The sequence below is a fragment of the Xiphias gladius genome, chromosome 8 (assembly GCF_016859285.1).
Source record: "Xiphias gladius isolate SHS-SW01 ecotype Sanya breed wild chromosome 8, ASM1685928v1, whole genome shotgun sequence".
Taxonomy (NCBI): Eukaryota; Metazoa; Chordata; class Actinopteri; order Istiophoriformes; family Xiphiidae; genus Xiphias; species Xiphias gladius.
In genome coordinates, this window is record NC_053407.1 from 14,206,047 (window position 1) to 14,233,994 (window position 27,948).

At 43.2% G+C, this 27,948-nt stretch overlaps 1 protein-coding gene across 5 annotated transcripts; it reads left to right on the forward strand.

The window, feature by feature from the left end:
• Positions 1-1,710: 1,710 nt before the first annotated feature.
• Positions 1,711-27,902, forward strand: LOC120793753 (genetic suppressor element 1-like). 5 transcript variants are annotated; one of them, XM_040134090.1, is made up of 16 exons: positions 1,711-1,868; positions 11,732-11,911; positions 13,576-13,775; positions 16,430-16,596; positions 16,782-16,985; positions 18,094-18,249; positions 19,429-19,730; positions 21,069-21,384; positions 21,506-22,101; positions 22,252-22,364; positions 22,462-22,741; positions 23,759-23,872; positions 24,209-24,586; positions 24,785-25,093; positions 25,726-25,829; positions 26,009-27,902. In XM_040134090.1, exons 2-16 carry the CDS (start codon positions 11,734-11,736, stop codon positions 26,144-26,146), a joined length of 3,555 nt encoding a protein of 1,184 aa, XP_039990024.1. In that variant the 5' UTR covers positions 1,711-1,868; positions 11,732-11,733; the 3' UTR covers positions 26,147-27,902. The 5 variants fall into 5 exon arrangements, with proteins under 5 accessions (XP_039990024.1, XP_039990025.1, XP_039990027.1 ...); XM_040134091.1 differs by lacking the exon at positions 1,711-1,868 and adding an exon at positions 2,398-2,635; XM_040134093.1 differs by lacking the exon at positions 1,711-1,868 and adding an exon at positions 2,648-2,947.
• The last annotated feature ends 46 nt before the right edge of the window (positions 27,903-27,948 follow it).

Here is a 27,948-nt window from a genome sequence, read left to right on the forward strand (position 1 = left end):
TTCTTTTTCGTTGCTTCCTTTAGTGCTTGTTGTTTCCATAGAGAGAAAATGAGGGAAGTAGGGGGCCGCTAATCTGTGTGTATGTGTGTGTGTCCATGAACGTACAAATGTGTGTTTATTAGGGTGCATGCGTACCAGTTTGTGTTTATGCATTGCTTGTGTATTTGCTTCTTTCATCGCTGAATGGATCTCATAGAAAGACTTGAAGGAGACAGTCTATTCATTGAGGAAAACATCAAGGCTGTTTGGTGTTACTGTGTGTTTTGCATCTTAGAAATGCAAGAGGAAGAGAGGAAGGAGAGGGGGAGAAATAAACGCTGAGCGGGAAGAACAGGATGGACAAAGTAGAAATCTGCACTCAGAAGCACAAATCAATGCAAAACAGCTGTTAAATAGCTGCAAAGTGGAGCAGCTGCTTGGGAGACAAGGAGAGCGGGATGGGGAGATGAAGGGATGAACGACCAAGAAACAGACAGATAGGGAGAGAGACAGAGAGAGGGAGAGGCCCAGGGGCGATATAGAAAGGAGAAATATTAGACTAAATTAATGCAGGCTGAGTGAGCTTATAGCACATTAAGACAGATGAATGTTCATAAACATGTTTGTAACTTGATACTTCATACAGCATGTTTTAGGACTCTAGTATAAATTGACAACTCATACAAAAAATTCAGTAAATTCATTATGAGTATTTTCACCTTACATAACACGTAGTATCATGTGAAACAGAATGTCAGATAAACGCTGAAGATCTTATCAGAAATTAACAACCTCTCCACCGCATTTATCTGATGGCTGTAGTTGCTTCTTTGACAATTAAAATTTGTCTCCCTTAACATACAATCTGTTCCTCAGGTATGATGCACAGGGAAGAAGGAAAGTAATAGAGCATGACCGATAAATCTGCAGCCCGCTATATTGACTGATACTAGCTGATCACAGATATATGGTTTTGACTCATATGTTGCAGAAATTGCAGTACAGAAATGCCAAAGATGCATTTGAGGGTAAAAACAGTGTCGTTATTATATAGTATATCTCCCAGGGAAAACTAAAAGTTTATTTTTCAACATGCAGTAAAAATACATATTTTGGTTTCAGTTCTTTGATAACCAATATTAAGAGGTCTTTATCAAAAATGTTTGCTTATGTTTTATATTAAAAAAACAAACATGAGACAATATATTGTTACTAGATTTAATCAAATTGTGATATACCTCAAAAATCCAGCATTATCCAGGCTCTAAAGTATAAACTGTAACTAGATGAAGTTGTTGAGTACTTTTATTTAAATAAAAGTAATGAATATATTAACATATGATACTGATTAATTACCACTCTTACTATTGTTGCTAACACTGGTGGTAGTAGTAGTGGCAGCAGCAGTTTAGATGTAGGCTATCAGCAGCTCCAGGAGAATTATATTATTATTATTATTATTATTATTATTATCAGTCACAGTGGCCTTTGAATTTCTCTGTACAGTGGGAGTGTACAGTGTAGCAGCAGGAGGAGCCGGCTTGAGCGGATCCTATTGTCTCCAATGGACAGTAAACATGTCCGGGCTTTAAGGTATCAGCAGTCTGGGGCCACATCGTCCTTCTCTCCATCTCTCCAGGGAGCATCAGTGGAGCAGGTGCTCGTGCTCGCAGCCCCCCCCCCCCTTCCCCCACCTCCCTCTCTCTCTCTCTCTCTCCCTCCCTCCGTCCCTGAGGACTGTTAGCGCGTTGTCCTTTCTCCTTCCCACGTCTCCGCGCGTGTTGTTCCGCGCTCGGGGAGACCTCACGGTAGCCTACACCGGGACCGGCCGTAATTTATCCACACGAGGATGCGCAAAAACCCTGGGTCCTCCTTTCTTTGTTGAGGAGGTAAGTTGTCCCCTTTTGCGTTGTCTTGATACAAAATGTCTCAGGGTTTGCTTTGTTGTAGCCTGGAGTGAATAATAGGGTCTTCCACGTATGCGTGTCTTCTGCTTTTAGAGTTGAATAATCACTAAATTATACTCTCGTGTGTGTGGTGCCGTGTGGAGACTTTATTTGATGACCCAATGGCTTTCATTTTAAAAAAAAAACCTTCAGTATCTTATTTCTGTAGGGGCTTTACTCTGTAGTCGTTAACGGTGGCTCACTTGATATGTTACTCTTCTGTGTTACTGCACTTTTACATTTGTGGTCCAGTTATATCCTCACTTTGATTTTTTTTTTTTTTTCTGTTGTTTTTTGTCAACCTCACACGAACTGTAGGAAGTTCATGGGAGGAAGTAAAATTGTGTTTTTTTTAATCGGGGCTGTTTGTAGATAAACTGCAGTAGACTATAACACTGAAAGTGCGCAGTACGTGATTGACTCCGTAGATAAAATGGAATCAGAGAAACCGGTTGAGCTTGACGACAGAAGGAGAAAACAGCTTCCGGTTGCCAGCTTCAAAATAAAGTGTCATTAACACGTGCCACAACAACGTAGCACAGGACCAGAGATAGGACTGCGCGGAAAGTTCAAGCAGAGGCCAATACAATGACTTCTTTTGCCAAGAAAACGATGTATCATCAAGCATATCTTCACGTAGGCCAAACTGCACGCTCTTATTCTTGAGTTTAGACTCCACCACGGCGCTTGTCTTCACGCAGCTGAAGAAGGTGAGGCTTGTAAGAAAGGTGGTTGCTTGATTAAATGATCTTTCTTGTCGAACTTGTCGGTGACCAAACAGCGTTGCTATTTGCTCCTGGTAAACTTAACGGACGGGAAGACAAACCTGACAAACACCGCGGTGCGTCACCCAGTTCCCCTGAAATGGTTTGTCACAGAGCAGCCGTAGGAGTCAGAGGAGTCGCTCTTTAATCCGGGACCTTTAACAGCAGCTGTATTGTTTGGCCGAGATAGATGCCGCTGGGCGCATTAGCAGCAGTCAAGCGGATCACGTCGCTTTTGTGTGTGTACACAGCCCGCAGGTGGAGTTCAACACACACACACACACACACACGCGCGCTCGCGCTCGCGCTCCATGCGCCATGTGCTGCCCCTGACCTGCCGTAGACCAGCTGCTCAGCGGGGGTTACTGAGTAAAGCTCCAATCTCTTTAATTACCTCCTTCTCATATAGATACTGTAAACCCAGGCTCCGCTGCTCACACACTGCCCGTGGCTTCAGATTCACCTCCGAGTTATAAATTTAAATAAATTGAAAAGTGTGTCGTATTTATTGGTTAGTGAATTGTTAGAATTGTGGGGGAAAAAATTACCACCATAATACCCCGCCGGTAGTGTGTTTTTGGTAGGCTGCTCAATATGTAAATTATTATCTGATCTTACTCTGTGATACTTTTTACCCCCTGTAGTTTCAGGATCATTAGAGTTGAAACTTTAGTACAGCCATTTAATCCACTGAAAGCAAATGACTAATCGGTTAAACTTCCTGGCCATTTATGAAGCAAAAAACATTTTCAAGTTCCAACCTCTCAGTTATGAGGATTTGCTTGTTTCGTCTTTTTATATCATTGTAAATATAATATTTGTGGACACGGACTTATTTTTGGACTATTGTTTGGACAAAAAAAGACATACTGAGGATGTTTAGTAGTCCAAAACAATTAATCAGTTAATGAAGAAAGTAGTTCATTCTTGACCTTTGAAACCACGGTTGAAAAAAAACACTCTCACCACAAACTCCGTTTAGTAGCTGTTCTTGAGCTTAGGATCATGTTACATCTTCATCAGCAGATGAGTTTGCCAAGTTATCATGGAACTGTGGATGTTCACTTTAAGGATTTCTTGTCCATTTTCGCTGAAAAACAGAGGCTCAAAGTTAGCCTTGGAAACAACAGCTGAGTAAAAATAATTGATTAATTGTTTAAGTCCTTTTCTTAAGCAAAAATGACAAAAATTCACAGCCTCCATTCTTGGTCCAAATGTGAAAATGTGCCTCTTTTCTTAATCTTCTATAATAATAAACACAATGTCTTTGGGCTTTGAGCTCTTACTTGTCCAATACAAGACATGTGTAGACATCAACTAGGATTCTTCAGAACAGGCATGGACATTTTTTATACTTTTCTGACATTTTTTTTTTTTTTTAAGACAAAACGGTTAATCGAGATAATAATTGGTAGGTTAATCGATAATGAAAATAGTCATTAGTTGTAGCCTTACGTAAGATGCACATATACCACAGAATTCATTTAAGCTGCATCATCTGCGTCTTCCATATACTGAAGAACCCTTGGAAGGAAGAGTCGGATGAGCACAACATGGAGGCAGAAAGTAAATTACTTTGTTAAAGCTGTGACAGACTCGTGTTTCAGTCACAAGAGCAAATGCCAGACATACAACTTACAGCCAAGCAGCACATATTGAAGCTGACACACAGGACAGAGGTGATGACAGTAATAAATCAGCAACCAAGGCTGTCTTCCTTATTGCTTTGGTCTTATCTACACAGCGGTAATATACGAGGAAATAGTCCATAAACTCTGTAAAGTTAATTGTCTCTCAGACAACAGTTTTCGGCTCTGCTCTGGTTTGCTGACCCAAAATGCACTTTGAATGTCTCATTCAACATCAACATCATTGTTTACTCCAGTGATAGTTGTTTTGCTGGTAGCACACACCTCAATTATACCCTTCACTTTATACTTATCCAACACCTGCCTGACAGGCCGCTCTGTGTGTCTTTATACACCTTTGTGCAATGAGAGTGTGTCTGCGTGTGTTCTCCCCCCTCATGTTTGTTCAGATGGTTGAGGTCTAGCCACCGCGGTGTCGGCACCTGGTGCGCAGAGCCGGCCTCAGGCCAGAGAAGGAGGATCTGCGGCTGTCAACTGTCTGACACGACCCTCTGTGTACACCTCCACCAACGCTGACACACACACACACACACACACACACACACACACACACACCAAATAAAAACCTGCGGGCAGGAGTCAGACGCAGCCAGGCGCCGAAAACAAACGGAGACAGAGTAGGATTGGCTTGCCTCAGATTGTTTTATCTTTTTGCATCATCTCCGTATCAGAGAGAGGCGAGACTGAGCCACACGCTGCAGAAGAGATCGATGACACAGAGGGGAAAAACAGCAATGAAGCCGTTGAGATGGGAGAGGCTGTTGAGTGTGGGGTAAGAGACTAAAAAAGAGAGGAGATGGCAAGGGAAAGAAACGATAACACGGACAGATAGAGAAAGTGTAAGGGGTCCCAAAGCGGCTGTTATTTATATTTTCTGCTTTCTGTATCTGACAGAAAGTGACAAGATGCTTGAAGACAACTACACTGATCAGAGAAATGGAGAAGGGGTCACTGAAAGAGGAAAAGTGCGTTTCAGCCAGGAGGGTTTGGGGGGGGGGGGTGGCTGAATTTAAGCTAAAAGAGAAGAAAAAAGAAGAGAAGCTTTTCCGATGTAGCCATTCTGGTATTTGCTGACAGGCCACATTTCTGCTCTAAGCTGTAGCAGTGATAATTTATAGACCTTTCACTAACATCTCAACTCTGTTATGATTGCCCAGTAAACATTGCTCTGCTCTGGCGGACGGACTGTTTAATATAAAACTGAGTAATAACTGCTACACTTCCCATACTTTCTGCATTGTTTCTTCTCCCGCTGAGTGCTACTAATTCTCTGCTCCAGCGTGTCTGTGGAAATGCTTCCTGTTTGTTTTTTTTTTTTTTTTGCTGGAGGTGCTGGTTATTACAGTATGCGGTTTTTCTGCTCCATTTATCCAGGGACCATAAATGCATGCTGGCTGCTTGGTCCCTAGGAGTCGCATGCATATGTTTTGTGACGCACAACGCCTGAATCCTGACTCAGCTAATTGTGGATGTGCCTACCTTTGCATGTATTTACACAGACATCTTGCATATGTGTTTTTTGTGGATGTCATTGTTCCCTCCTACGTAATTTTTCTGACATTCATGTTAATATGCGTGCCTGTTCCTGTGTCCCTGAGTGTGTTGAAGTGGTGCTAGAGAGTGCTGCAGAGTGTGTTCGTTGTTTATGGATTGTAAGGAAGTGTTAAGTGTTTCTGTGCGAGCTGCAGAGTGACTGGAGCTAGTAAAGCCATTTAGCAGCCCCTGGAGTAACCCTGGAGACTGCTGTGTTGACGCCACTCTGACTGCTATTACAGACAAGTTTAAGAGGCTGTAAAACATTTGGCTACTTTTCCCCTCTCTCTCCCTTTGTGTGTGTGTGTGTGTGTGTGTGTGTGTGTGTGTGTGTGTGTGTGTGTGTGTGTGTGTGTGTGTGTGTGTGTGTGTGTGTGTGTGTGTGCTTGTCCGAGGAATTTGAAAAAGGCTGCCAGCTATTGTAACAGCAACAGTAGCTGTTGTTGCAATTACAATCAGCTGTAGGAGCCAAAGTAATACTGTCTTAAAACTTAAATAGAGCATATTTTTATGTTAAGACTGTGTGTGTGTGTGTGTTTGTCTGTTTGTGTGTATGTGTTTGTGTGTGTGTTTGTGTGCACACGCATAATTGGTCTAATGTTAGGTAACTGTTTCGTAAACATAAATGAGGATAGTCAATTTAATGTCTAAGTGTTAGCATATTATCCAAAACAGGAGCACACACGCTCAGACATGCCAATGTGATGAGGGTTAATGAGTAGGTAGTGTGTTACAACCTAGTCTTCCATCCAAATCACTCATCCCTGTTCACACACACACACACACACACACACACACACACACACACACACACACACACACACACACACACACACACCGACATTGTGCTTTTTTTTAATGAGCTGATGGGGCAGAACAGGTCCCCCCCTACTGTCCTCACAGTCCCCCTGTAGTGGGTGTTTGTCTGTTTTTGTGTGTGTGGGCTCACTCTGGCCTAGTTCATACCTGGCATTAGTATGGATCTTGGGTGAGCTGATTACATTCGGATAGCTCTAAGTACAGGTGGGAATGCACCAAAGATGCAACATATTCAGAGGTGGACTGGCCCGCATATGGTCACATTCTTTACCAGTGTGAACGTGGATGTACGTACTAATTCGTAAACAAATACAAGTCCATAGGTATATATTACAAGTGCGTCAAACATCTTTTGCGCGATTTGGTTTGTCTGGAACACGCCGAGGAATAGACCCAGTCTGGATTGTTTTGATTTCTTCTTCTTATTTTAATTTGTGGCAAACTAGGCATGGGAATGGCATTGCTGCCTCCTGCTGATTAAACAACAACGCATTGTCTTTGTAAACAGAAATTATGTACGTGCTGATTTGCAAATAGGGAGGGGGGGTGAGATCCGATAGCAAGTGGTCACTCATGTCGAGACGCATTCTAATGCAAGGTGTGAACTGATGTACTTATGGGCTGTCCGCTTGTGATCGGATCACTCAAGACGCAAGTTAATGCCAGGTATGAACAGGGCCTGAGAGGGAAACTGGAAGCGAGCGAAAGAAAGAAAAAAGATGTTAAGACACAGGCTTTAACATGTCATATGTCACCTACTTCATGCTAGGCAGAGTGTGATTGTGTATGTAGGTGCGGGTGTGTTTGTGCATGGATGATTGTGGTAACACCCAGATGTCATTTATATTTTGCAAAGCTTGGGGTAGTTTTACTTGTTTGTGATGTTGTGATGCCTCATTTTTACATAGGTAGGTACAGGAACAGTCAGTTGATCTACAGATTGATGGTCGGTGAGTCTGACAGCTTGGTCCGGAGTGAAATATTAGAAAAATTGGATGGAGCGCAATAAAATTTTGTACAGACAGCAATAGCTCCCAGAGGAAGAATCACAACAGCTGTTGTGATCAACTCACTTTCAATGTAGTTCTACCAGCAGGTCAAAGTTTACACTTGTCCAACACTCCATTTTATGACGGGATGGATTAAAAGTAATGACCGAAAACAAATGACCTCAGTTAAAATGAATGCTAAGATGCTGAATGTCAGTATGTGTATGGCTTTTGCATCTTAGCACATTTATAACAGATTGTATGAATGTTAACATGCCAACATGCATATCAAAACATGCCATCTGGAAATATGACAGCACAGTGTTGTCTACATTAACTCACAGCCGAGCAGAATACAGAGAGTCTGACATTGCAAGGCTGAGCCTGAAGGTACGCTCAGATTTCATATAAATATTGTATGTACTGTAAATATTTATTTTTAAGTGTTTATGTGCTCCGTGTTAATTCCTCCAAGCCGTCGATGTACCAACTTACATCAGTTGCAACTGTTAGCTAGGTAGCAATTTACACACTGACAGTGTGTGGGCGAAGATTGGCTGTGTGTGTCTTTGTTTGACAAGGGACTGCAGTTCTTTCTTTGATTTTTCTCCAGATGTCTTTCGTTTTTCCTCTTGTCTCAAATTTTTGCTAACATTGAAACATTCTCAACATGTGCTTCCTATCTGACCATTTCTCTCTCTTTCCATTGAGTTTCTATGCAGTTGTACCGCCCCTGAAACTCTGTTTGTGTTCAGTCTGAACACAAATGTAGCTGTAGTTTGACATGAATGCTAACTGGCTAAATGTTAGCGTTTTTGTAGCAATGTTAATGTTAGGTTATATGTAGTAATGTTTGCATTAATGTCAGTATGTTAGCTTGTTTGTAACATGATAACTATAAAAATGTTAGCATGCGAACTATAGCATTCTGACGAAATCACAGATAAGTCCCAATAAGCCTGAAGCTAAAACTTAAACTGTTGAAAATGAAGTCTGACTCTGTAGAGAGCCTGACAGGCTGAGTCTAAGATGTACCAAAATGGCAACTGTACATAAATGCTTTTGTTTTCTGTAACGACATGACCTTTCCACTGGCGCCATCCTCAGGCCAAACTTCTATTTTTTGCCCCAGCATTGATATGAATGGCAAAGTAGTCTCTCCGTTTTTCCTCCATACAACAGTTTTCTGGTGTCCAATGAACATTAAAGTCGCATGGGGCTGCTAGCCCCCCCCCCCATGTTTACTCATTCAGTCATCACTTTTTTTTTTCCCTAAAGGGAGTTAAATGTCTTAATTTGTATTGAGGGTGAAGGGTGAAAGGTCACTGTCAGAGCCCCCACCCCCCCACCCCCACCCCAAGAACTCACCCCTGTCCCCAAAGCAGCCAGTGCTGACTAGCAGAGAGACAGAGTGATGGATGGAGGGTGAACACTAGCCTCTGCCACGCACACACACACACACACACACACACACACGCACACACGCACAGCTCAAACCCCACACCCACCCTCACCGTCATTCCCCTAAACGCTCCTCCTTCTACTCACCCCCCACCTCCAAACCACCACCACCACCACCACCACCCTCCCAGGAGTGAGAGCCAAAAGGAAGAAAGATGAAGAATAAAGAGAGAAAAGAAAATGACAGAGAGCACAGTATTAGAGAGAAGGGACAGCTAAGGAGAGAAAATGGAAAGATAAAAAGAGTGACAAAGAAGAGAGGAGGTAGGACAGAGAGGGTGGTAGATTGAGAGGGAGGGGAAGAAGGAGGAGGAGGGGTGGGGGGTGGATAGAAAAGAGGTCACGTGACCACATAGCAGCTGCAAGGCTGAGAGGGAGAGAGAAAGAGTCTCAAAGAGGAGCAGAAAGACGACGAGCAGGAGGAGAACAGTGAGCGGGAGGGTGAGTTAGTCTGTTTGCATGTCTGAATTATGTTCACATGCATATGTTAGTATGTGTGTCTTTGTCTTTGTGTGTGAGAATGACATGGATTAATATCAGAGGAATAGCTTGTAAGAAAAGATTGTAGAAAGAAAGCAAGAAACAGAGAGGAGATTATGTGTGTTGGCTTTTGTGAAATAAGCTCCAGTATGCTGAGATAAATGAGAAAGAGAGAGAGAGAGAGAGAGAGAGAGAAACGGGAAAGAAAGAGTGAGTGAGTAGGAGGAAGGGAGAGAAAGAGTCGATAGAAACTGTCTTATCATCTCTCCCTTGACTGCTGGGCTCAGCAGAGACAGAGATATAGACACACACTCACACGGCCTGTCAGAATCTGAGCTTTTACTCTTTTCATCTCTCGCTCCCTTTCTGTCTGTCAGCTTCAATTTCAATTTGCTTTATTGACAAGACATGTAAATATATATAAGTGAAGCCAAAGAGATGAAGGAAATTGGGGAGTAAATGAAAGTTAAGAAATTATGAGTATAGTAGAAACAAGAACATCTTGTGTACCCTATAATCTTCTGATGTATAAATACAGTCATGTCAGAAGCTGCATGCATGTTAATTGTGCACATTATGCGTTATATATGTCATCAAATGCAGTTAGATGTAAGCTGACACATTATTTGTTATCTGTCTGTGTTGCTTTGTGGTAGCTGGTAACAAACTGAGGACAGGAAGCTTTTTCAATAGCTGGCAGGGTCATAAAACCCGGGAAGAACTTTTTCAGACTTTGATAATCTTTAGCCCTAATGGTTGGTTTTATCGTTTGGACACATGCAGAGGAAGTGCATGTAGGTGGCAGTGGTTGCAGACACGTTTCGCTGATGGTTTAGATGATTTCATATAGCAACCTCTGTCAATCTCCACTTCATATTCACTTACTTTAAGATATGGCTTTTGTTCATTTTCTCCCCCTTTCCTCACTCTCCCCTTCATTTATCTTCTTCTCTGACTGTCACTCTACAGCTTGCTCTGCATGTTTGTGCTCACGTGTGTGAAGTGTGGCAGGTAGACGTCTACTCTGACATCTGTAAATATGAGATTTATTACACTTTCAATGAAAAAATGCAGAGATCCGACTTTCCTTTATTCTTTCACGTCTTCAGAATCATCTGTGGGATGAACAGAACATTCAATAATGGTGTTCAATGTGCATGTATGAATTTTTCATGAGCGTGTCCACTGCTTTGGCTGTTTGTTTGCTCCTCCTGTGGTATGTGTGTGTGTGTGTATGTATACTTGAAAGGTGGTTGTGTGTGTTTCGTGGTTGTAATGAGGTCATTGCTTTAGCAGGCAGGGGGGGCTGCTGGCTAATTCCAGCTGTAATTAACATTAGTGGGTCAGTAACAGGGTAGAGGGTGAAAACAAAGGTTACTCCAACCACGTTTGCTCATAGTGTGTCCACTGCTCAGTAGATCGATACGTGTTAGTTATGTCTGCAGCTGTGCGTGTTTATTCGTGTGTGTACACGCTTGCATTTGTGAGGGTGTAAAAATGCAGTGATACCTAATAATGTGTGCGTGTAGACACTCCTGAGGTCTTAAGATGTGTTGACTGGCTCCCTTGAGGAAATGGACATGTGTGCACTCATGTGTGTGATTTGCTATTAGGGTCACCGCTCTATTTGACTCAGCTCTACTCCCTCCGCTCTGTCTCTAGTGGAGCTGACCCACGCATGTACACACACTATGGTGTTCGGAAACAAAGGCAGGAACGCGCACACATGCGCACACAAACACGCACTTGTCCGTTCTCTGTGACTCAGGAGGCAGAGCGGGTCGCCCACTAACTGGACAGTCGGCAGTTTGGTCCATAGCTCGTCCGGTCCGCATGTCGAAGTGGGCCTCTTGGGCAAGATACTGAACCCCAAATTGCCCGCCGTGTATGGAAAGTTTCATTCATTCAAGATACCAACTGTGTTCAAAAACTGATGCTTTTTCTTAAAAAATGGATTCAGAGCACAAACATCATTTGCAGAAGCAGGAGGTATCCAAATTCATTAGTTGACAAAGGCCTCACACACCTCTGCAAACAGGACTGTCCATGTTTTATTAATAGAAATCAAATAATAAAGCTCCTCACATCTTTCCTCCCACTCTCCTCCTTAGGTATGAACCATGAGTCCAATAAATCATCATCATTAGGAATGATCTCCACGGCAACTCGCACCACGGCTACTGTCAGTCCCCTCAGCCCACTAACCAATGGGAACGCAGTTGCCCAATCTGCAAACTCCGGATTCGCTGCTGCTCTGCGTAAACTGGCCAAACAGGCTGAGGATCCCAGAGGTGAGCGATGATCTAACCTCCTTAAAAACCCAGAGCTCCAGCGGCTCCAGACCCTGGAGAGTTAACGTAGTCCTGAAACACACACACACACACACACACACACACACACACACACACACACACACACACACACATGCATACATGCACAGCAGAGTCTTTTTTTTTTTTGGTCACACCTAAAAAAACAACCACCTCCATGACTGCTACTCCATGACTTCAGGTTTGTTCATTATTCTTTAATATATATGCAGATTTTAATAGTTTCTGTCACCTCTAAACCAAGAAACTGAACTGTGAAAACAACTTTAAAGGAACAGGCCAACATTTTAGGAAAAACACTTATTTCCTTTTAATGCAGAGAAAAGAGAAGTTTAGGCACCTTTAAAACTGCATGTAGTCATTTTTGTGGTTTTTGTGCACTTACAACAAGTAAGATATAACTTGTTGATTAGTTAGCTTTAGAGTTGCTGGGAGGGTTTTTTTTTTTTTTTTTTTTACAGTATCTTTGGACAGAGCCAGGCTAGCTGCTTCCCTCTGTTTCCATCTTTTATGCTAAGCTAAGCTAAGCAGCTCCCAGTGGTAGCTTCATATTTATTATAAAGCACAAGAGTGGTATCAATCTTCTCATCTAACCCTCCTCCAGAGAGCAAACAAGCACATTTGCCAAAATGTCAGACTATTCCTTTAAGATGTGAACAAGGTATTGATGACTGAAAAATTGGACACTGTATTTCAATACAGTGCCAGTAACTGTGCAAGTAAATCATTTCAAAGACCAAGGTTGTATTGTATGGATTAATGTGAAAGGTTTTAGTGCCTGGTAGCTCTTTGGTTGAGTGAGTGCATGTGTGTCCTTGCTCAGCTCGTTGGTGTCCTAATGAAGGTGTTGGAAAAGTGCTGACCCATTCTGACCTCTCCCTCTCTGTCTCTTCCTTCATCCGTTTCCATGCAACTCCTAATAATGAGAATCTAATTACAGCCAATTATAACAAGCCCCCCCCCCCCCACACACACACACACACACACACACACACACACACTCTATCATCTCTCTCTCTGCCTGCAGCTCTTTTTCTTCTCCCACCTTCTCTCCATCTCATCATTTCCTCCTTCTTAAAATCTCCGAATGTGTGTGTGTTTCTATGCGTGTATACTGTTTAGTGAGTGTTACAGTAATGGAGTAATGGCGGAGTGAATTTTAGGGACAACACACACGTTCTCTCTCTTTATCACATTTAACACCCCCTCCTTTGCTGTGTCACACCCAAGCCTTTTTTTTACACTTTCATTTATGACATCCTTCTTTCATTCTCCATATTTTTTTTTTCACTTTTTCATCAGTGTGTACACACGCATAATTGTCACACACTTTCATCTTGTAGCCTTTCCCTCATCTTTTGTGCCTCCTGTATCTTTTTACACTTTCCTTTATTTCTGTCACATTTCACCAGAATGCGTTTCATCAAAATGATTGAATCCCTGTTTACCTCTTCACAGGCCAGTACACCGACAAAACAGTTGATTTTTCTCTCCGTGTACCATCTGTATTATGTCACAGGGGGATTGTTTGATCCTGAAATGTTTTTAATCTGATCAGCTGTCTGATAGCTGGAGTTTATTCCCGGCTCTGCCGCTGGCATTCACCCCCTGTCTCCACTCCTCAGGTTCTGCCCTCAGCGGTGAGTCATCTCCTGTCTCTTCCCCGGCCACCAGCCACAGCTCGCCAGTCACCACTCCGAAGCGGGGCTCATTAGGGCCCTTCCTGGGCCAGACCAGGGGCCACGGTGTCCCCAGCACCCCTCCAGTAGTCACCATTGCTCCCACCAAGACCAGCAACGGCCTGTGGAGGGCCAACGGTCGTCAGGTAAGAGATGACGTTTATCAGACTGTCGTACTTGCTGGTGTTCCAGACAAGATTGAGACAAAACATCTGCTGTTCCCTCTCTGTGTATCCCTACTTCTTGTCCCCCTGTCTTGCTAGTTTGTCTTTTTCTCATCTCTTTCTCTCTTTCCTGCTTTCTCTCGGCACATGAGTCATCTGTCTCTTTCTGTCTCCCTTATCCGTCCTGCTGCTGCTCCCTCCAATAACGAAATGGTCCCTTTCCTTGTGAACATCAAAACCAGCTACCCCTCTGTGTCTTTCTTTCCTTCCCCCTTCCTCTCTTTCTCTGTCTTGTCTCATTCTTTCATTTTCATGCTTTCACCCTCTTCCTTGCTCCCTCTTCCTCTTGCTAATCAGTCCATGTCTTTTTCAGCAACACATGAGGGGTTTGTAAAGAAACACTGGAGGCTGCAGAGACTGGCACCTATTGTGTACAGCTTCCTGCAGTGTTTGTGTGTGAGTGTGTGTGTGAGGGTGAGCGCATATATGTGTGAGTGTACTTGACCCTTCACCACAAAAGGCTTAGGATGTGAAGAGGGACCTGTGTGTGTGTGTGTGTGTGTGTGTGTGTGTGTGTGTGTGTGTGTGTGTGTGTGTGTCTGTGGATGTGTTTGCTTGTGGCTGTGTGAATGAATATAAGCTAGGGCAGGGAACCAGGCCCCTCACACAATACAGGGGCTAGCCCCCACAGTAGCCACTTCCCCCTGGATCAGAGCTGCTTTTCTCCCCCTTCACAAAGACCACTCTGTGGCTCTGCCTGCCTGGGGCTCCCATTCAGACATTCAGACAGAAAGAGGGAGGGAGGCAGGAAAACAGAGAATAGGATGTTAAGCAAGGAGGAGAGGGAAAGTAAGAATGAAGAGGAGAGTGACAGAGAGAGGAGTGAAAGCCTTAAAAGTTTGCTTAAATGCAGTGCTTTCTGTATGGACCTTGTCCTAGAACAGAGAAAGACATAGTACAGGACGATCTATCAAAAGAAACAGACTGTTTGTGTGTGTTTATTGCTGTATCTGTGAAGGCTGTTGGCTGTCTTTGGGGTCAGAGGCCAAGGAATGTGATGGCTGCTCTCCAGACCCTTCGTGTGTTGCCTTCCCTTCTCATTTTTGAAGTGTAGATTGCTGAGCTGAAAGAGAAAGAGATATGGTTCATCACCGGTTTGAATCTGCTTTCCATGAGTGAAGCATTCAAAACTATTCAAACATATTCAAAGCACAGATATTTCATTGCAAGTAGAGTGTTGTTAAAAAGAAAAGGTAGTAGATCTGGTTTTGCGAGAAGTCATTTGTTTGTGGTTTGTCCGTGGTCTGTGTGACCTGTATTGTCGTCTTTTACTGTAGCAACAACATTGGACATGTAAGTGTGCATAAATGTACGTCTTCTTCTCATTGACATGCTGTACTCAAAGGTTTCCTGGCAGCTATTTCTTTTTTCTCCTGGAAAAATCAATGTCCACAAAGATTGTCTCAACTACGTGGCCTTCGTCCTAGTGTCACAATTAAAGAAAATGTCAGATTTTTTGCCACGCTTGCGGCGTGGCTCTGATGTCAGGCTGATGTCAGGCAATGTCAGTCCGCTGGTCAGTTGAACGGTCGGTCAGTCCATATATAGGGAATAGCTGTTGAGAAATATCTCAACAGCTATTGGATGAATTGTCAGTAAATCTGAACAGACATCTGTGGTGTCCGGAGGATGGATCCTAATGACTCTTGTGATTCTCTAACTTTTCATTTGCGGCATCATCGGGTCAAAGATGTAATTCATCCGATGATTTGGTACATGGTCGAATTCCTGCAGAAGTAATGACATTCCCATCAGCCTCAGCTGTACCTTGTGCTTTGTCATAATTGGTAAATAGTAGCATGCAAACACGCTGAACTAAGATGATGAACATGATACACACTATACCTGCTAAACATCTGCGTGTTAACAATGTTGTTGTGAGCATGTTAGCATGCCAACATTAGCATGTAGCTAAAAGCCCCATTGTGCCAAAGTAGTCTCATAGAGCTGCTATCATGGCTGTAGACTCTTAGTCTTATTTAACATTATCTTTTGAAATTTTGCCTCTTAAGTTGAAATTTTTGGAGACAGGATAGAATAATGACACGTGACATACTAAGCAAACTGGGACAATCCAAACCCACATGTTTCACAGTCACATGGTATGTGTCCTTGCCACGTGTTTCATATCAACTGTATATTTATATGCAAGTTTGGGAAACATCCTTTTGTAATTTTTTTTTTTTCATCACTGCTTATGTCATGGTGGTGATTTGAGGGTTGGAATTTTACTATAAGCAATCAAGGATCAAATGCAATGTTCTGGCAATCAAATCCTCTGAGTGGGAAGCTCTTAGAGAGAGAGAGTGAGTGATGAGGGAGAGAGCAGTTGGCCAGATATTAGGATCATCTTTCCACTTTGATCTTGACCTGTTATGACATTTCAGACCCACTTTTCAACTCGGCTGAGCCTCTGGGTGAAGCTCGGGGGGTTTTTACCCAGTCGCTCCTTCTCATTTCCCTTTCCCTCACTTCCCTGAACTTTTTTTTCTGCTCAGTTTCAATCTAACACACACTCAGAACCCCACAAATAGACATAGTAATGTATGCTCTCACACTGTCTTCCTCCCTGCCAGGTTGAGCCGGGTGTTCAGGGACTCAGTCGGGAGAGGTTGGGTGCTGAGAGCACCCAGCCACAGCAGGATAAGAGGACTCCGCCCATCCCTTCACCTCACCCACTGGCTCACCCCTTTGGCCTCACCCCAAGCTCCATCATGCAAGACCCCAGAATACAGAGCCTTAGGTAAGTGTAACACACCCTCATAGTTGGACTGTATTTACATGAGAGCAAAGTAAAATTTTATTTGATTATAAACCCTCAAACCCCCTCATACAGAACACTTCTGAAGCCACATGAAGCATTTTTAGTTTTTATATGTATATTATTAGAGTAAATGTGACACATAATACTGTGTCATGTGTCCGCAGTTTGCCAGGCCAGATGCATCCCGTGGTTCCCTCAGGTTCCGTCCCAGAGGAATACCTGAGAGCTCTCCGGCCCTTTGCAACCTCAGAAGACCTCCGACTGAACTCTTTACCCCTGAGTCTCGACCCTGCTGCTGCTGCCCACGCTGCAGCTGCTGCCGCTTATTATCATCCTGCGTACCTGCACCACCCTCTGTCCTTACCAAGGTAACAATGCCAACCTTCACTTCTCTTCAGTCCCGCGAGGCCTTAACAAACTTGTTTTGTGTGTTCATTCACGCAACTCTATTTTAAATTCTAACCAAGACGACATGAAGACATTTCCGTGTAGTTGAAAGGTGCAGTTGTAAAAATGACATCTCTGGTGCGTTATATTTCCCTCAGTAGGGGTATATTGTACCTTAAGTGAAGTGCTGGAACAAGCAGATTGAGCATATCACTTAAAATACATGTGATGTCGTTAAACAGCATGGAACTTTGTTTTTTCTGACCACAGTTTTTGAGGAATTTTGGGAAGATCAGGGAACAACAGCTAAGCTACACCGATCTATGGATTCACCAAGCTGATGCTACCTATGCTAAACACAATGACAACATAAATTACAATAACCCCTCCCCTTACAGATACTCCTACCACCCTACCTGTGATACAACAAGTTTTAGGAAGATTGTTTAGTCAGTGTACATGTTAAAACAGTTACCAAACAGAAAGCAAAGCAGGGGCACATTGTTTGAATTGCACAGGTCACACACACAGGGCAATACAACGAGTTTTTGATAAGACATTTAGGAGGACTTATAGAAGCACAAACTACAAAAAAGGGTGAAAGAATACAATTCATAGTGCTTTTTTAGATTGAGTGGACCAAAAATAAACAAGTTAATTAAACAATCAAAATTCTGATGTACTTGTATTCAAGTTCACACTATACTTACAGTATGTGTGTTGTCAAAATCAGAAATGTATGTTTAAAACAATCCAGAGTTTCATCAAAAGCAGTGGTGAAAGGTTCATCATACTGTATTTCCACAGGGATTGAATGGTATGTTGTCTTCGCTTCTAAAAATCAGGAGTACTCCTATAAATACCCCTTTTCACTCTAACTAATCTAGTTACCTGCATTTTTCTTTCAGATTTCAAACTTCTGTATCTGTTCATTACCCCATAATACCGCCTTTCAATACTTTCATACATTCAATTCATCCTTTCACCGTCATTGCTGTGATGTTAAGTATATATCAGATAATTTTCCACTTCCACACCTGACCTGTGCAGGTACAGTCTGATTGGTTTGCCTCTGTCTGTCTGTCATAGGATGGAGGAGTCTTTGTGTCTTTCTGCGCTGCGGTCACAGTTCTACTCTGTGCCTGCAGGGGGCGCCTTCCCTCCTCTCCACCCCTCTGCTCTCCACTTGCACCTGCCTGGAGGCCGCTACCCTGGAGAACTAAGCCACACTGTGCTGGCTGAGAGGTAACAAAACACACACACACACACACACACACACACACACACACACACACACACACACACACACACACACACACGACACAATGCATTCCCTAGCCCCATACGGTAACCTGAACCTGATTCTAACCTGAACACTAAAACCAAGTCTTAACCCTGGAACAGCCCTTCACAGATGTGTCAGAAAGTGAGAACCGGCCAAAATGTCCTCACTTTCCCAAAATGTCCTCGCTACAATGGTTTAAAACTAAAACTGTTCCTCACAGTGTATAGCCATACAGGTATAAACACACATACACACACATTCGATCTTTCTTTCTTTTTTCTTTCTTTCTTTTTTTTCTCTCTCTTCTTTCTCTTCTCTCTCCGTCTGCAGGGCTGTGTAATCCCTCTCTGTAGGGAAGGCACCGGTTGCTGAGTGTGTGATATTTTTAGCACACACCCCACAGTGCCTCCTATACACTCATCACATGCACTGCCCTTCACACACACACACACACACATACACACACAGACACACACACAGACACACACAAACACAAACACAAACACACCCATACACGTGCATATGCAAGCCACTGCATACATAAAAACTCTAACACATGCACGTTAGGAAGTATTTTTTTACCTCCTCTCTCTGTCTCTCCATTTTCTTGGAGTACTTTGAGTTCCTTCCTCAGTTTCAGAAAACACATTGTTTCCCTGTGGCATAATCACAGGGAAATGTTTGTGTTTGAAAAGGCTGGTATTTATTGTATGATTCTGTAATCGCTCCTGCATATCTTGTAGGTTTGTTGGTGTGCTATTGATTGCTGGTGAATGTGTTCTGTTTTGTGTTTGTGTGTCCTTTTCCTGTGGATATCTATTAAGTGTTCATCTGCTCTTGCTCAGTCATGCTGTGTATGGATTATTTTCCTCATGGTAAGTGGAGAGCGTGTGTGCATATTTGTGTGTTTATCTGCGAGTGTGTGTATGTCTGAGCAGAAATGTTTGTGTGAGGTTCACCAGTGTGTGATTAGTATCTGCCTCATGTTGGGTGTTGCATCTCTCACCTTCTCCCCCTGTGTGTGTGTGTTTGTGTGTGTGTGTGTGTGTGTGTGTGTGTGTGTGTGTGTGTGTGTGTGTGTGTGTGTGTGTGTGTGTGTGTGCTGTGTATGTGTACGTACTTGTCAACCTCCCCCACAGGCTACAGATGGAGAATGAGCTCCGCCAGCGAGAGAGAGAGCAAGAGCGTGAACGAGAGAAAGAAAGGGAGCGCGAAGCAGGGCTGGAACGAGAGCGAGAGAGGGAAAGGGAGAGAGAGAGGGAGGAGGAGAGGGAGAGAGAGCGGGAGAGAGAGCTGGACAGACAGAAGGAGAGGCAGAGGGAGAGACAGCAGCAGATGGTAAGAGCGGCAGAGAGCCACTACCTGGCTGAGCTGCAGGCTCGGAGGGCACCACCGGAGGACTGGGCAGGGCCAGGGGAGAGGCTGACCCCAAACAGACTGGGTACCTACACACGGACATGCAGACACACCACAGACATACAGTCATGTATGTGTGTATGCACACATGCAGGCACATTCACACCCAGATACTCAGAGTTGAAGAAACTGCTTGAAATTCTGTATGGTAAGAAAGTACCTGGTTTCTACCTGGTTAAGTAAATAAGGTATACTGAGTAACGATAAGAGTTGGATTTTTACTCGTTGAAAATTAAGAGAAGAGATAAACTCAGAATGCCATTAAAGAAGTTTTGATCTTCGGTAGTTTAATTTTTTGAATAGCTGTAAATCATTACCTTTTTGTCTCGCTACTGTGGACTATAATGATGGCAGTTCAGATCAAAGCATGTGTCCACCAATTTTGTCCAGAGCCAAATATCTTGATGTGTACTGGGCAGATTACCATGATATTTGGTATGGATATTTATAGTCCCCAAAGGACAATCATTTTGTTGACCCCCTGACCTCTCCCCTAGTGCAACCTCCATGCCAAATTTTCCATTTGTATACAAGAAATATCAAAATGTAAATTGACATAAATTAGCACGTGCTTGTTCCCCAGAGGTTGAGGTTTATTTTCTCCATGAGTTTTACTTGAGCTTCAGCTCTTAGGCCTTAATATCAACTCTGCACACAACATATCTCCTTATCTAATCTAAGGCGGACTGCGGAAATTTGTGAAACACAGTTATGTTTCCTAAATGTTGAACACATCTGATTACAATGACCTGATTACATGACATTTACTATAGTGGGTCAGTGTATGAAGAATACTACATATGAGATAGTTCATCTTGAATACTGGATAATATGCCTTTTGCTTTGTTTTGGATGCATTTCCTTGTACCAGATTGGCATTCACACTATTGAAAATGAATAAAAACAAGGCCTACTGTTGGTAGCAGAGCAGTTGGTCATGTGGAAGCAGAAAGTATGCTTCTTTCATGGCTGTTACTGCTTTCTACAAAAATTTATGCATGATAATTTGTTCTGTCTACTTTTACACCTCAAATATCGCCGGTCGAATCTGTTAGGATTCAATATGGATTACAAATAAATGTACAAAGTATATGTATTGAAATGTAATGAAATGCGATTTTTTTTATTTTTAAAAAACCTACAATGTACATATACCTATGTATTTTAACCTTTAGTTCAAATTTTATTGGTGAGTCATCATCTTGTCCACCTTTGTCAAAACTGCAGTGTAAGATGTGGAATGATGTCTGAATAAATCTTTTGATATTATAGAGCAAATCATTGATTTTTTGCTGTTCATCCAAATGTCTACACAGACATGTTAGGTTCGAGAACTAATTTATGGTTTCCACTGTTTCTTCAGATAAACCCAAGGATTCCGAGCATCCAGGTTTCCCAGCACCTAAACCTCTGCCTCTGCAGGCTGGCTTTCACTCCTCCAGGACCTCTATCCCACACCCAGTGCCCAGCCTGGTGCCTTCCCACCTGGGGAAGCATCATGCTGCTGCTGCGACTGGGGGGATCCATGGACCTCTGGCAGCCGCCATGATGACTCAGAGGGCCGGCGAGGAGGCCTGGTTAACACGGCAACGAGGGCAAGGGCAGGAGAGGGAGGGTCCGCTGGAGCTGGGCGTCAGGTCACCAGGCAAAGGGGTGGATCCAAGGAGAGACATCCACAGGTGAGAATACCAAATAAACTAGCTTCAGAAAATGATTTGTACTCCTTCTGCATTGTAACACAGTGTAGGTGGACTTTGAATCTAAATGGAATTGTATTATGCTTTTTGTTTTCCTAAACAGAACCAGTTCAGTCCATCACAACCCAAGTAGCAAAGATATACCCCCCTGCCTAGGCGCTCCACCTCCTCTTATCTCCCCTAAAGGTCCCCATCATCCTCCTGCCCCTCCGACTACACTGTGGAACCCAGCTTCCCTTGTTGACACACCTGCAGACTCCCGCAGAAAACTCAACCCTCCTACACCACCGAGTCGACCGCCTCCGGGACTGACAAGAGCTGACAAAACCCCGCTAAGTTGGGGGGAGAAGCTGGAAGAAGGAGGCAGGAGGAGGGCAGAAGGCCCAGAGAGGTACCCCTCACTGAGGGGAGCTAGTTTCCAGGAGTCCTGGAACAGGGCAGAGCAGGAGAGAGCTATCCAGAGTCTCTACCACCGGCATCACATCAATACCCTCCACCAGAGATCCTGCTTACCTCTGTCTATCCCCAGCACTGACCTGGGGGGACGTTGCCAGGAAACCTCTCCTTCTCCGGTGAGGGAGCGACAGAGTCAGGCGCCCGACAGCATGCTGGTGTACGATGAGGTTCTCCAGCAACACCGTCGGCTGCTCAGCAAGCTTGATCTGGAGGAGAGGAGGAGGAGGGAGGCCAGGGAGGGAGGTGAGCAGGATGATGGAGGAGGATAACAGGAAGGGGATTTATTAGAAGGAGGGGAACTGGTAGGCAGACGAGATGACTACAGGGAATGGTTGCTTGTGCCATTAAAAACCAGCCTGAAAGATCATTTCTGTCTTGCTCTGCTCTTACCAGGTTATTACTATGACCTGGATGATTCGTACGATGAGAGTGACGAGGAGGAGGTGAAAGCCCATTTGAGAAGAGTGACAGAACAGCCCCCACTCAAACTGGAAACGTCCTCCGAGGTGCATGAATATAGGCTCACATATGCATTCATCACAGGTTTGAAGTTTTTTTTTTTGTTGGAGCAATATTCACCTGCCCAAATTCCTCTTTCCAAAGAAAGTAGATTTTATGCACGTGTGTGGTCTGACCACGCTGGCCCATCGCGATGACCTTCTGGCGCAGAAGAGGAGGAAGAGGAGGAGGATGATGAGAGAGCGCAGCCTCTCTCCGCTGGCTGTGCAGGGCAAGAGAAAGGCCTCTTCACCTTCAACACCTACAACTCCCCTAAGTACCCCATATTCTGCCGAGCAGATGGACAGCAGTCCCGAACTGAAGGAGAAAAAAGACTTCCTCTTTATGTTCAACCTCTCCCATGTCAGCCCACAGCAGAGGAGAGGTAACAACCTGTTTAATAGCCACACTTATCCTATGTGCTACTCTGCTCTCTGCACAGTTGTTCTGGTGATTCCCCGTGGAAAAATACAAAATTCAGTTTCCCAAGGATGTAGGAGGGGTGAGAAGAAAATAAAGTTAGGAGTAATCTGGAGTGGAGGTTGTAGCAGAGTTTTCTACTTTCTCCAGCAAGGGTAGATTTTAATCTAGAAAAAGTTAAGAATTTATGAATTTCTGTAAAAGAAAGTTATTAAACTAATGTTTTTTTTTTTTTTAAATGTAGATTTCCACATTTTAAAAATGGGCAAAATGATATACTTAGATAGATTTTGGACTAATTTTAAAACATATACATACACACACACACACACACACACACACACACACACACACACACACACACACACACACACATAGATGCATATATTTTAAAATTATGTTTCTGTAAAGACTGTGTGTTGATGTTATGTTGAATATACTAAGGCCATTACTTATTTGTTTTATTTTGTTTTTTTTTTGTTTACTGTGTTTTTCTCAGCCGCTTATTAAAAAACATGAAAAATCAGATACAAAGAATCACTATACAAAAATCCAAGTAAAAATCTGATTTTAAAAAGCCATTAATGGTGACAAATTTCTGTTATTTAAATGTTTTTTACTTGCTTAGAGGGACACTGGCACATAGTCAGCTGCACATTTGCACTCCTTTTCAGTTGTCCTCTGGATGAATAAGGGACATAAAATCTGGGTTAAAATCAAAATTGTATTAACTGATTGGCTCTTCTGAAAAAAATCTTGATATTCTTGAGGTGAAATCTGGCACAAACTGAAAGTGATGAGCCTTCATTGAACTTCAATTTTGTGCCTATAGTCTCTCTTCGATGGTTTTGCAGTGGACATTACCTTAGGTCGTCCATTTTCTTACCTTCTTCCTTCGGCTCCTGGTGCCAGTCAGTTCTTTAAGTCCTCATATTTTCAAATGTGGATGACAGGTGTTCTCATTCTGTCTTTTTCTCTGTAGATAAGGAGAGGACAGAAGAGCTGCTGAGGGCCATTCAGAGGAGGACTGTGACGTTAGACACTCTCAGATATAATCCATTACCTCTGTGTAGCAGCCCCCCTACTCCTTCAGCTGGTGAGACACACACAGACACATTAGCAACTACACACATATGTACTTGTATCTTTGTGAGGACACTCAGTGACATAATGCATTCCCTAGCCCCTTACCCTAACCTCAACCATCACAAATTAATGCCTAACTCTAACCTAATACAAACACTAACCCAAAAACCAAGTCTTGACCCTCAAACAGCCCTTTAAAGTTGTGAGGAGCGGCCAAAACGTCCTCACTTTCCCAGAATATCCTCGCAAAGATAGAAGTACCGTACACACACACACACACACACACACACACACACACACGTATAAAGCTCTAAAAAAATCTTTCTAACGATCTGTTTGTTTTTAGGGGACTCTTCCTCGGCCCCTCTGCCGTGTCAATCAAACGGGCATCTGTACCCAGACTCTCCCAGCCCTTCTCCTCCTTGCTTACACAAGCCGAAGCACCTCCATAACGACACATTCAAACCCTCCATGGACTCCCAGGTGGCCCGCATCCCCCCAGCCTTGGCCTCCAATCATGAAAAGGTTGAGTTCATGGAGGCTCAGCCGAACAGGAAGCTTCAGGGCCTCCAGAACGGCGTTGCCGCTACTCCTCAGAAAAAGGAGCCCAATCCAGCGCAGAATGGCAGGAATCGGCCCTGGGAGAGATTCACACCTGAGGCCTTTGCTCAGCACTTCCACCAGGCTGTGCTGCAGTCCACACACAACACACTGCAGAACAAAGGTGAGCCAGTCACTCCCATAGGTGCATGGCTATTAGGCTTGATTGTGAACTGCAAAGTGACAATCGTCTGCCATCTAGCGGTGTTTAGTTGAACTACCCTAAAATGTCTGCTGGTGTGCAGCACATTCAGTATGTTGGCTTCTTGTGAGGTGCTTAAAAGACTTACATTGTTCTTTTGTCTCACTCTTTTCCACTAAGGAGTCTCAAATTTTGTCCCTGAAGCGGGCATGAAGGCCGAGCACTCGTTGGCTCACAACATCTCTCAGCTGAAGCATTCAAATCTTAACCATGCCCCTCAGCACGCACACATCAATGGCCATCACTTCCATTCTCCTGCAGCCGGTCGGGAGACTGCAGCACCACAGGAAAACCTGTCTGATGAGGACGAGGAAGAATCTGGGCCGGAGGAGGAGGAGGAGGAGGAGGAGGAGGAGGAGGCGGAAGAAGCTCCACGGAAGTGGCAGGGTATCGAAGCTATTTTTGAGGCCTACCAGGAGTATGTGGATGGTAAGTCAATGTCAAGTCCATATTATGTATGTAGCCCAAAACAGCATCTTTGTCTCAGAGGGCGTAAAGGATTCTCTCAGCGACTGTTTCCTCATAAATCAGTAGGAGGTTAAATAGGGGATAGAAAGTAGACAATCCAAAGATTTACTCAAAGTGAAAAAAAACCTTTGAAAACACTTGAGCGAGAAAAATACGTCATTGTACGCTTTTGCCTGATGTGAGGAAAATATTCAAGTGTTATTATAAAAAAAATAAAATTATAGAAAATAAGACTTGACTAATACTAGATTTTGGAGGTTGATATCGGAATTCACTTTATAACATAAACATTTCTATGAATAAACCCTTATCAAAGAAGATACGCACTTCTTGATAATGAAATATCAATTTACAGGTGAAAAATAAATTTGCAAGTGCTCTCTAGAAGACAGACTATGGCATGCTGTCACTGTTTCTACATGGCCTTTCTGTTGATGTCTTTTTAAGAAACAAAGTTGCACTTGCTTCACAACAGATACATTATTCTGTGTCAGGCTCAGGGGAACTATCTTACACTCTCAGGTCATTTGTGAAGTTAAACTGCAGATAATTTTCTTTTGTTTATGGTTGCTGTGTATTTTCTTTCTTTGCAGAATGGAGCATAGAGAGGCAGGTTCTTCACAGTCAGTGTAAAAGACTCGAAGCACAGAACTATAATCTGACTAGAAATGCAGAGCAGCTCTCTCTCACTATGGGGGTAAGTATCTGAGTCCATATCTGCACGCCTGCCTCTTTGTTTCTTGCAGATTTGTGTACTTCCGTCTTTCCATGTCAGTGTTCCCATTTTCTGTTTGGACTCCTGTTTGTAAGCGATGCAGCTTAGTGCAGAAAGTCTTGTTCCTGCAATGACAGTCGTGTCCATCCTTCATTTGTCAGGAGCTGGTGAGTCAGAGGCAGAAAGTCAGAGAGGAGAGAGAGAGGCTGCAGGCCCAGCTCGAGCACTTCAGGAGGTGTTTGACACTACCTAACATTCACTGGGGCAGGGGGCAGGTCAACGGGCACACACCGAGGTGACCTCCGACCGACTCTCTGACGGATGAACCTCTGACAGCGAAGGAACAGTAACAAGAGCAAGATGGACTGGAGCCAGACCACTCTCTGCACTCTCTGCACTCGAAGGAGCCCATCCTTGTCTTGTTACCTTTCCGGCCAATCAATTATGTTACCTGACCGGTTCCAGATTCAATTGGTTAACTGCCATGCGTGCCACGGTAGCAGCACTCCATCGTGGCCATACAGTCTGGGCATTCCCACTCTCTCTCTCCTTCTGCCCGTGGACTGTAACGACACTGTGTAGGTGAAACAGCGTCTTTGTAACGCTAACCGCTCCCGCTCGTCCCTGAGTTGGCTTTAAGGACTTTTCACCATATAACTCATATCAAATCAATTTCTGTATAAACTGCATTGATCCACACTAATTAGATGTATCACTTGGCACAAATCTGGAGCCTCTCTGGACAGCAACGAGAGGAGAATAAGTGTGCAGTGGTCACTTGGTTACAACTCAGAAACTGAAAATTGAGTCAAGGAATCAAAGCACACCTCAGGCCTTAAACTTGATAGGATGCACTTGAAATGGAATTTGAGGAAATACTTGACCGTCCTCTGTGTGGTATAATGTTGTAGTGTCTACTGAGTACTGTATCTGACAGATGAAGCAGGTGAAATTGTGCTGGTAATGGTTCTACAGAGGATAGGAATATCTAAAAGATATTATCCATATAACGACAAATGGTATCAGCGAAGTTTTTTGTTTTTGAGGTTTAATACATTTTCAGTTGGTAATGTCACTCGTGATAGGCGAAGAATTTGTACAATTGTACAACAACTTTGTATGTTTTATTGTTTTAACCATTTCTTGTGGGAAGCCATATGCTTTGTTTGAACTGCTGCTGGTCAGAATTAAAATGTTTCGAAAAATGAAGGATGCCAGGACGGTTGTATGTGAAAAATGTCATGCTCGGGGGCGGACAAAGATGAAATTGGGATGGAAGACAACGTGGCAAATGTCAGTCTTTGTCTCAAAACACCCTTAAGTTGTCATTACCATTGTTCAGACGGTTTATCCCAGAGTCTGTGCCCAAAACCCTTCACATGCCTACAAATGTTGACAAAACCTGAAGAGATCAAAAGTTGTGATTTGATTTCATGGATATGAAGGCCTTTAGCAAATTTCTAGACGTTGTCAGATAATTGGCATTACTTGAGTGAGACTACAGTACTTTTAGACATTCTGCCCAACCTTACAAATGTTTTCACCTGCCTGAAGGTGATTTCTTTATGGCATTATTATGAAAAAATAAGAAAAAGCCAAATTATTATTCAGTTCCATTTAAAGATTGTGTCAGAACTAATAAACAGGATCTTTTCACTCGATACTCTCCGAGTACTTGAAACAGTTCTGTAATTGTTTATGGGTAACATAAACATCAGAATGACACTATCCTTCTGTGGATAACAAACTACACCTTCTGTGGTCTTTGGATGAGATTTACTTTTGTTCAAGTCAAATAAAACAATGTCACAAATTCATAATTTCTGCCTTTTTGCCTCTGAATATTAGAAGTCCCGGGAGCACTTTCCTACAAGCACAAACTACAATAGCAATCTCCCCAGGTCACCTGTCCTCCCTGCGTCACCTGTTCAGTCTCCTCTGCAATCTTGCTGTGAAATTCTGCATATTTGTTTAAGATCAGTTGTTATGTAATGTATTATTTGGGCTGTATAATTGCAATGAATTATTTATTAACATATATTGCTGTACATTCTGATGGAAATTTACATTAAAATATTTGTAAAATGTCTTTTATCTGTGA

What these genes read in the sequence shown, in the direction of transcription:
- LOC120793753 (XM_040134089.1), top strand. Translation starts at nt 2,880, where the DNA reads ATGCCGCTGGGCGCATTAGCAGCAGTCAAGCGGATCACGTCGCTTTTG. An exon ending in GCGGATCACGTCGCTTTTGT is followed by an intron (nt 2,929 to 11,731) that starts GTGTGTACACAG and finishes TCTCCTCCTTAG; the next exon opens with GTATGAACCATGAGTCCAAT. An exon ending in GGAGGGCCAACGGTCGTCAG is followed by an intron (nt 13,776 to 16,429) that starts GTAAGAGATGAC and finishes CCTCCCTGCCAG; the next exon opens with GTTGAGCCGGGTGTTCAGGG.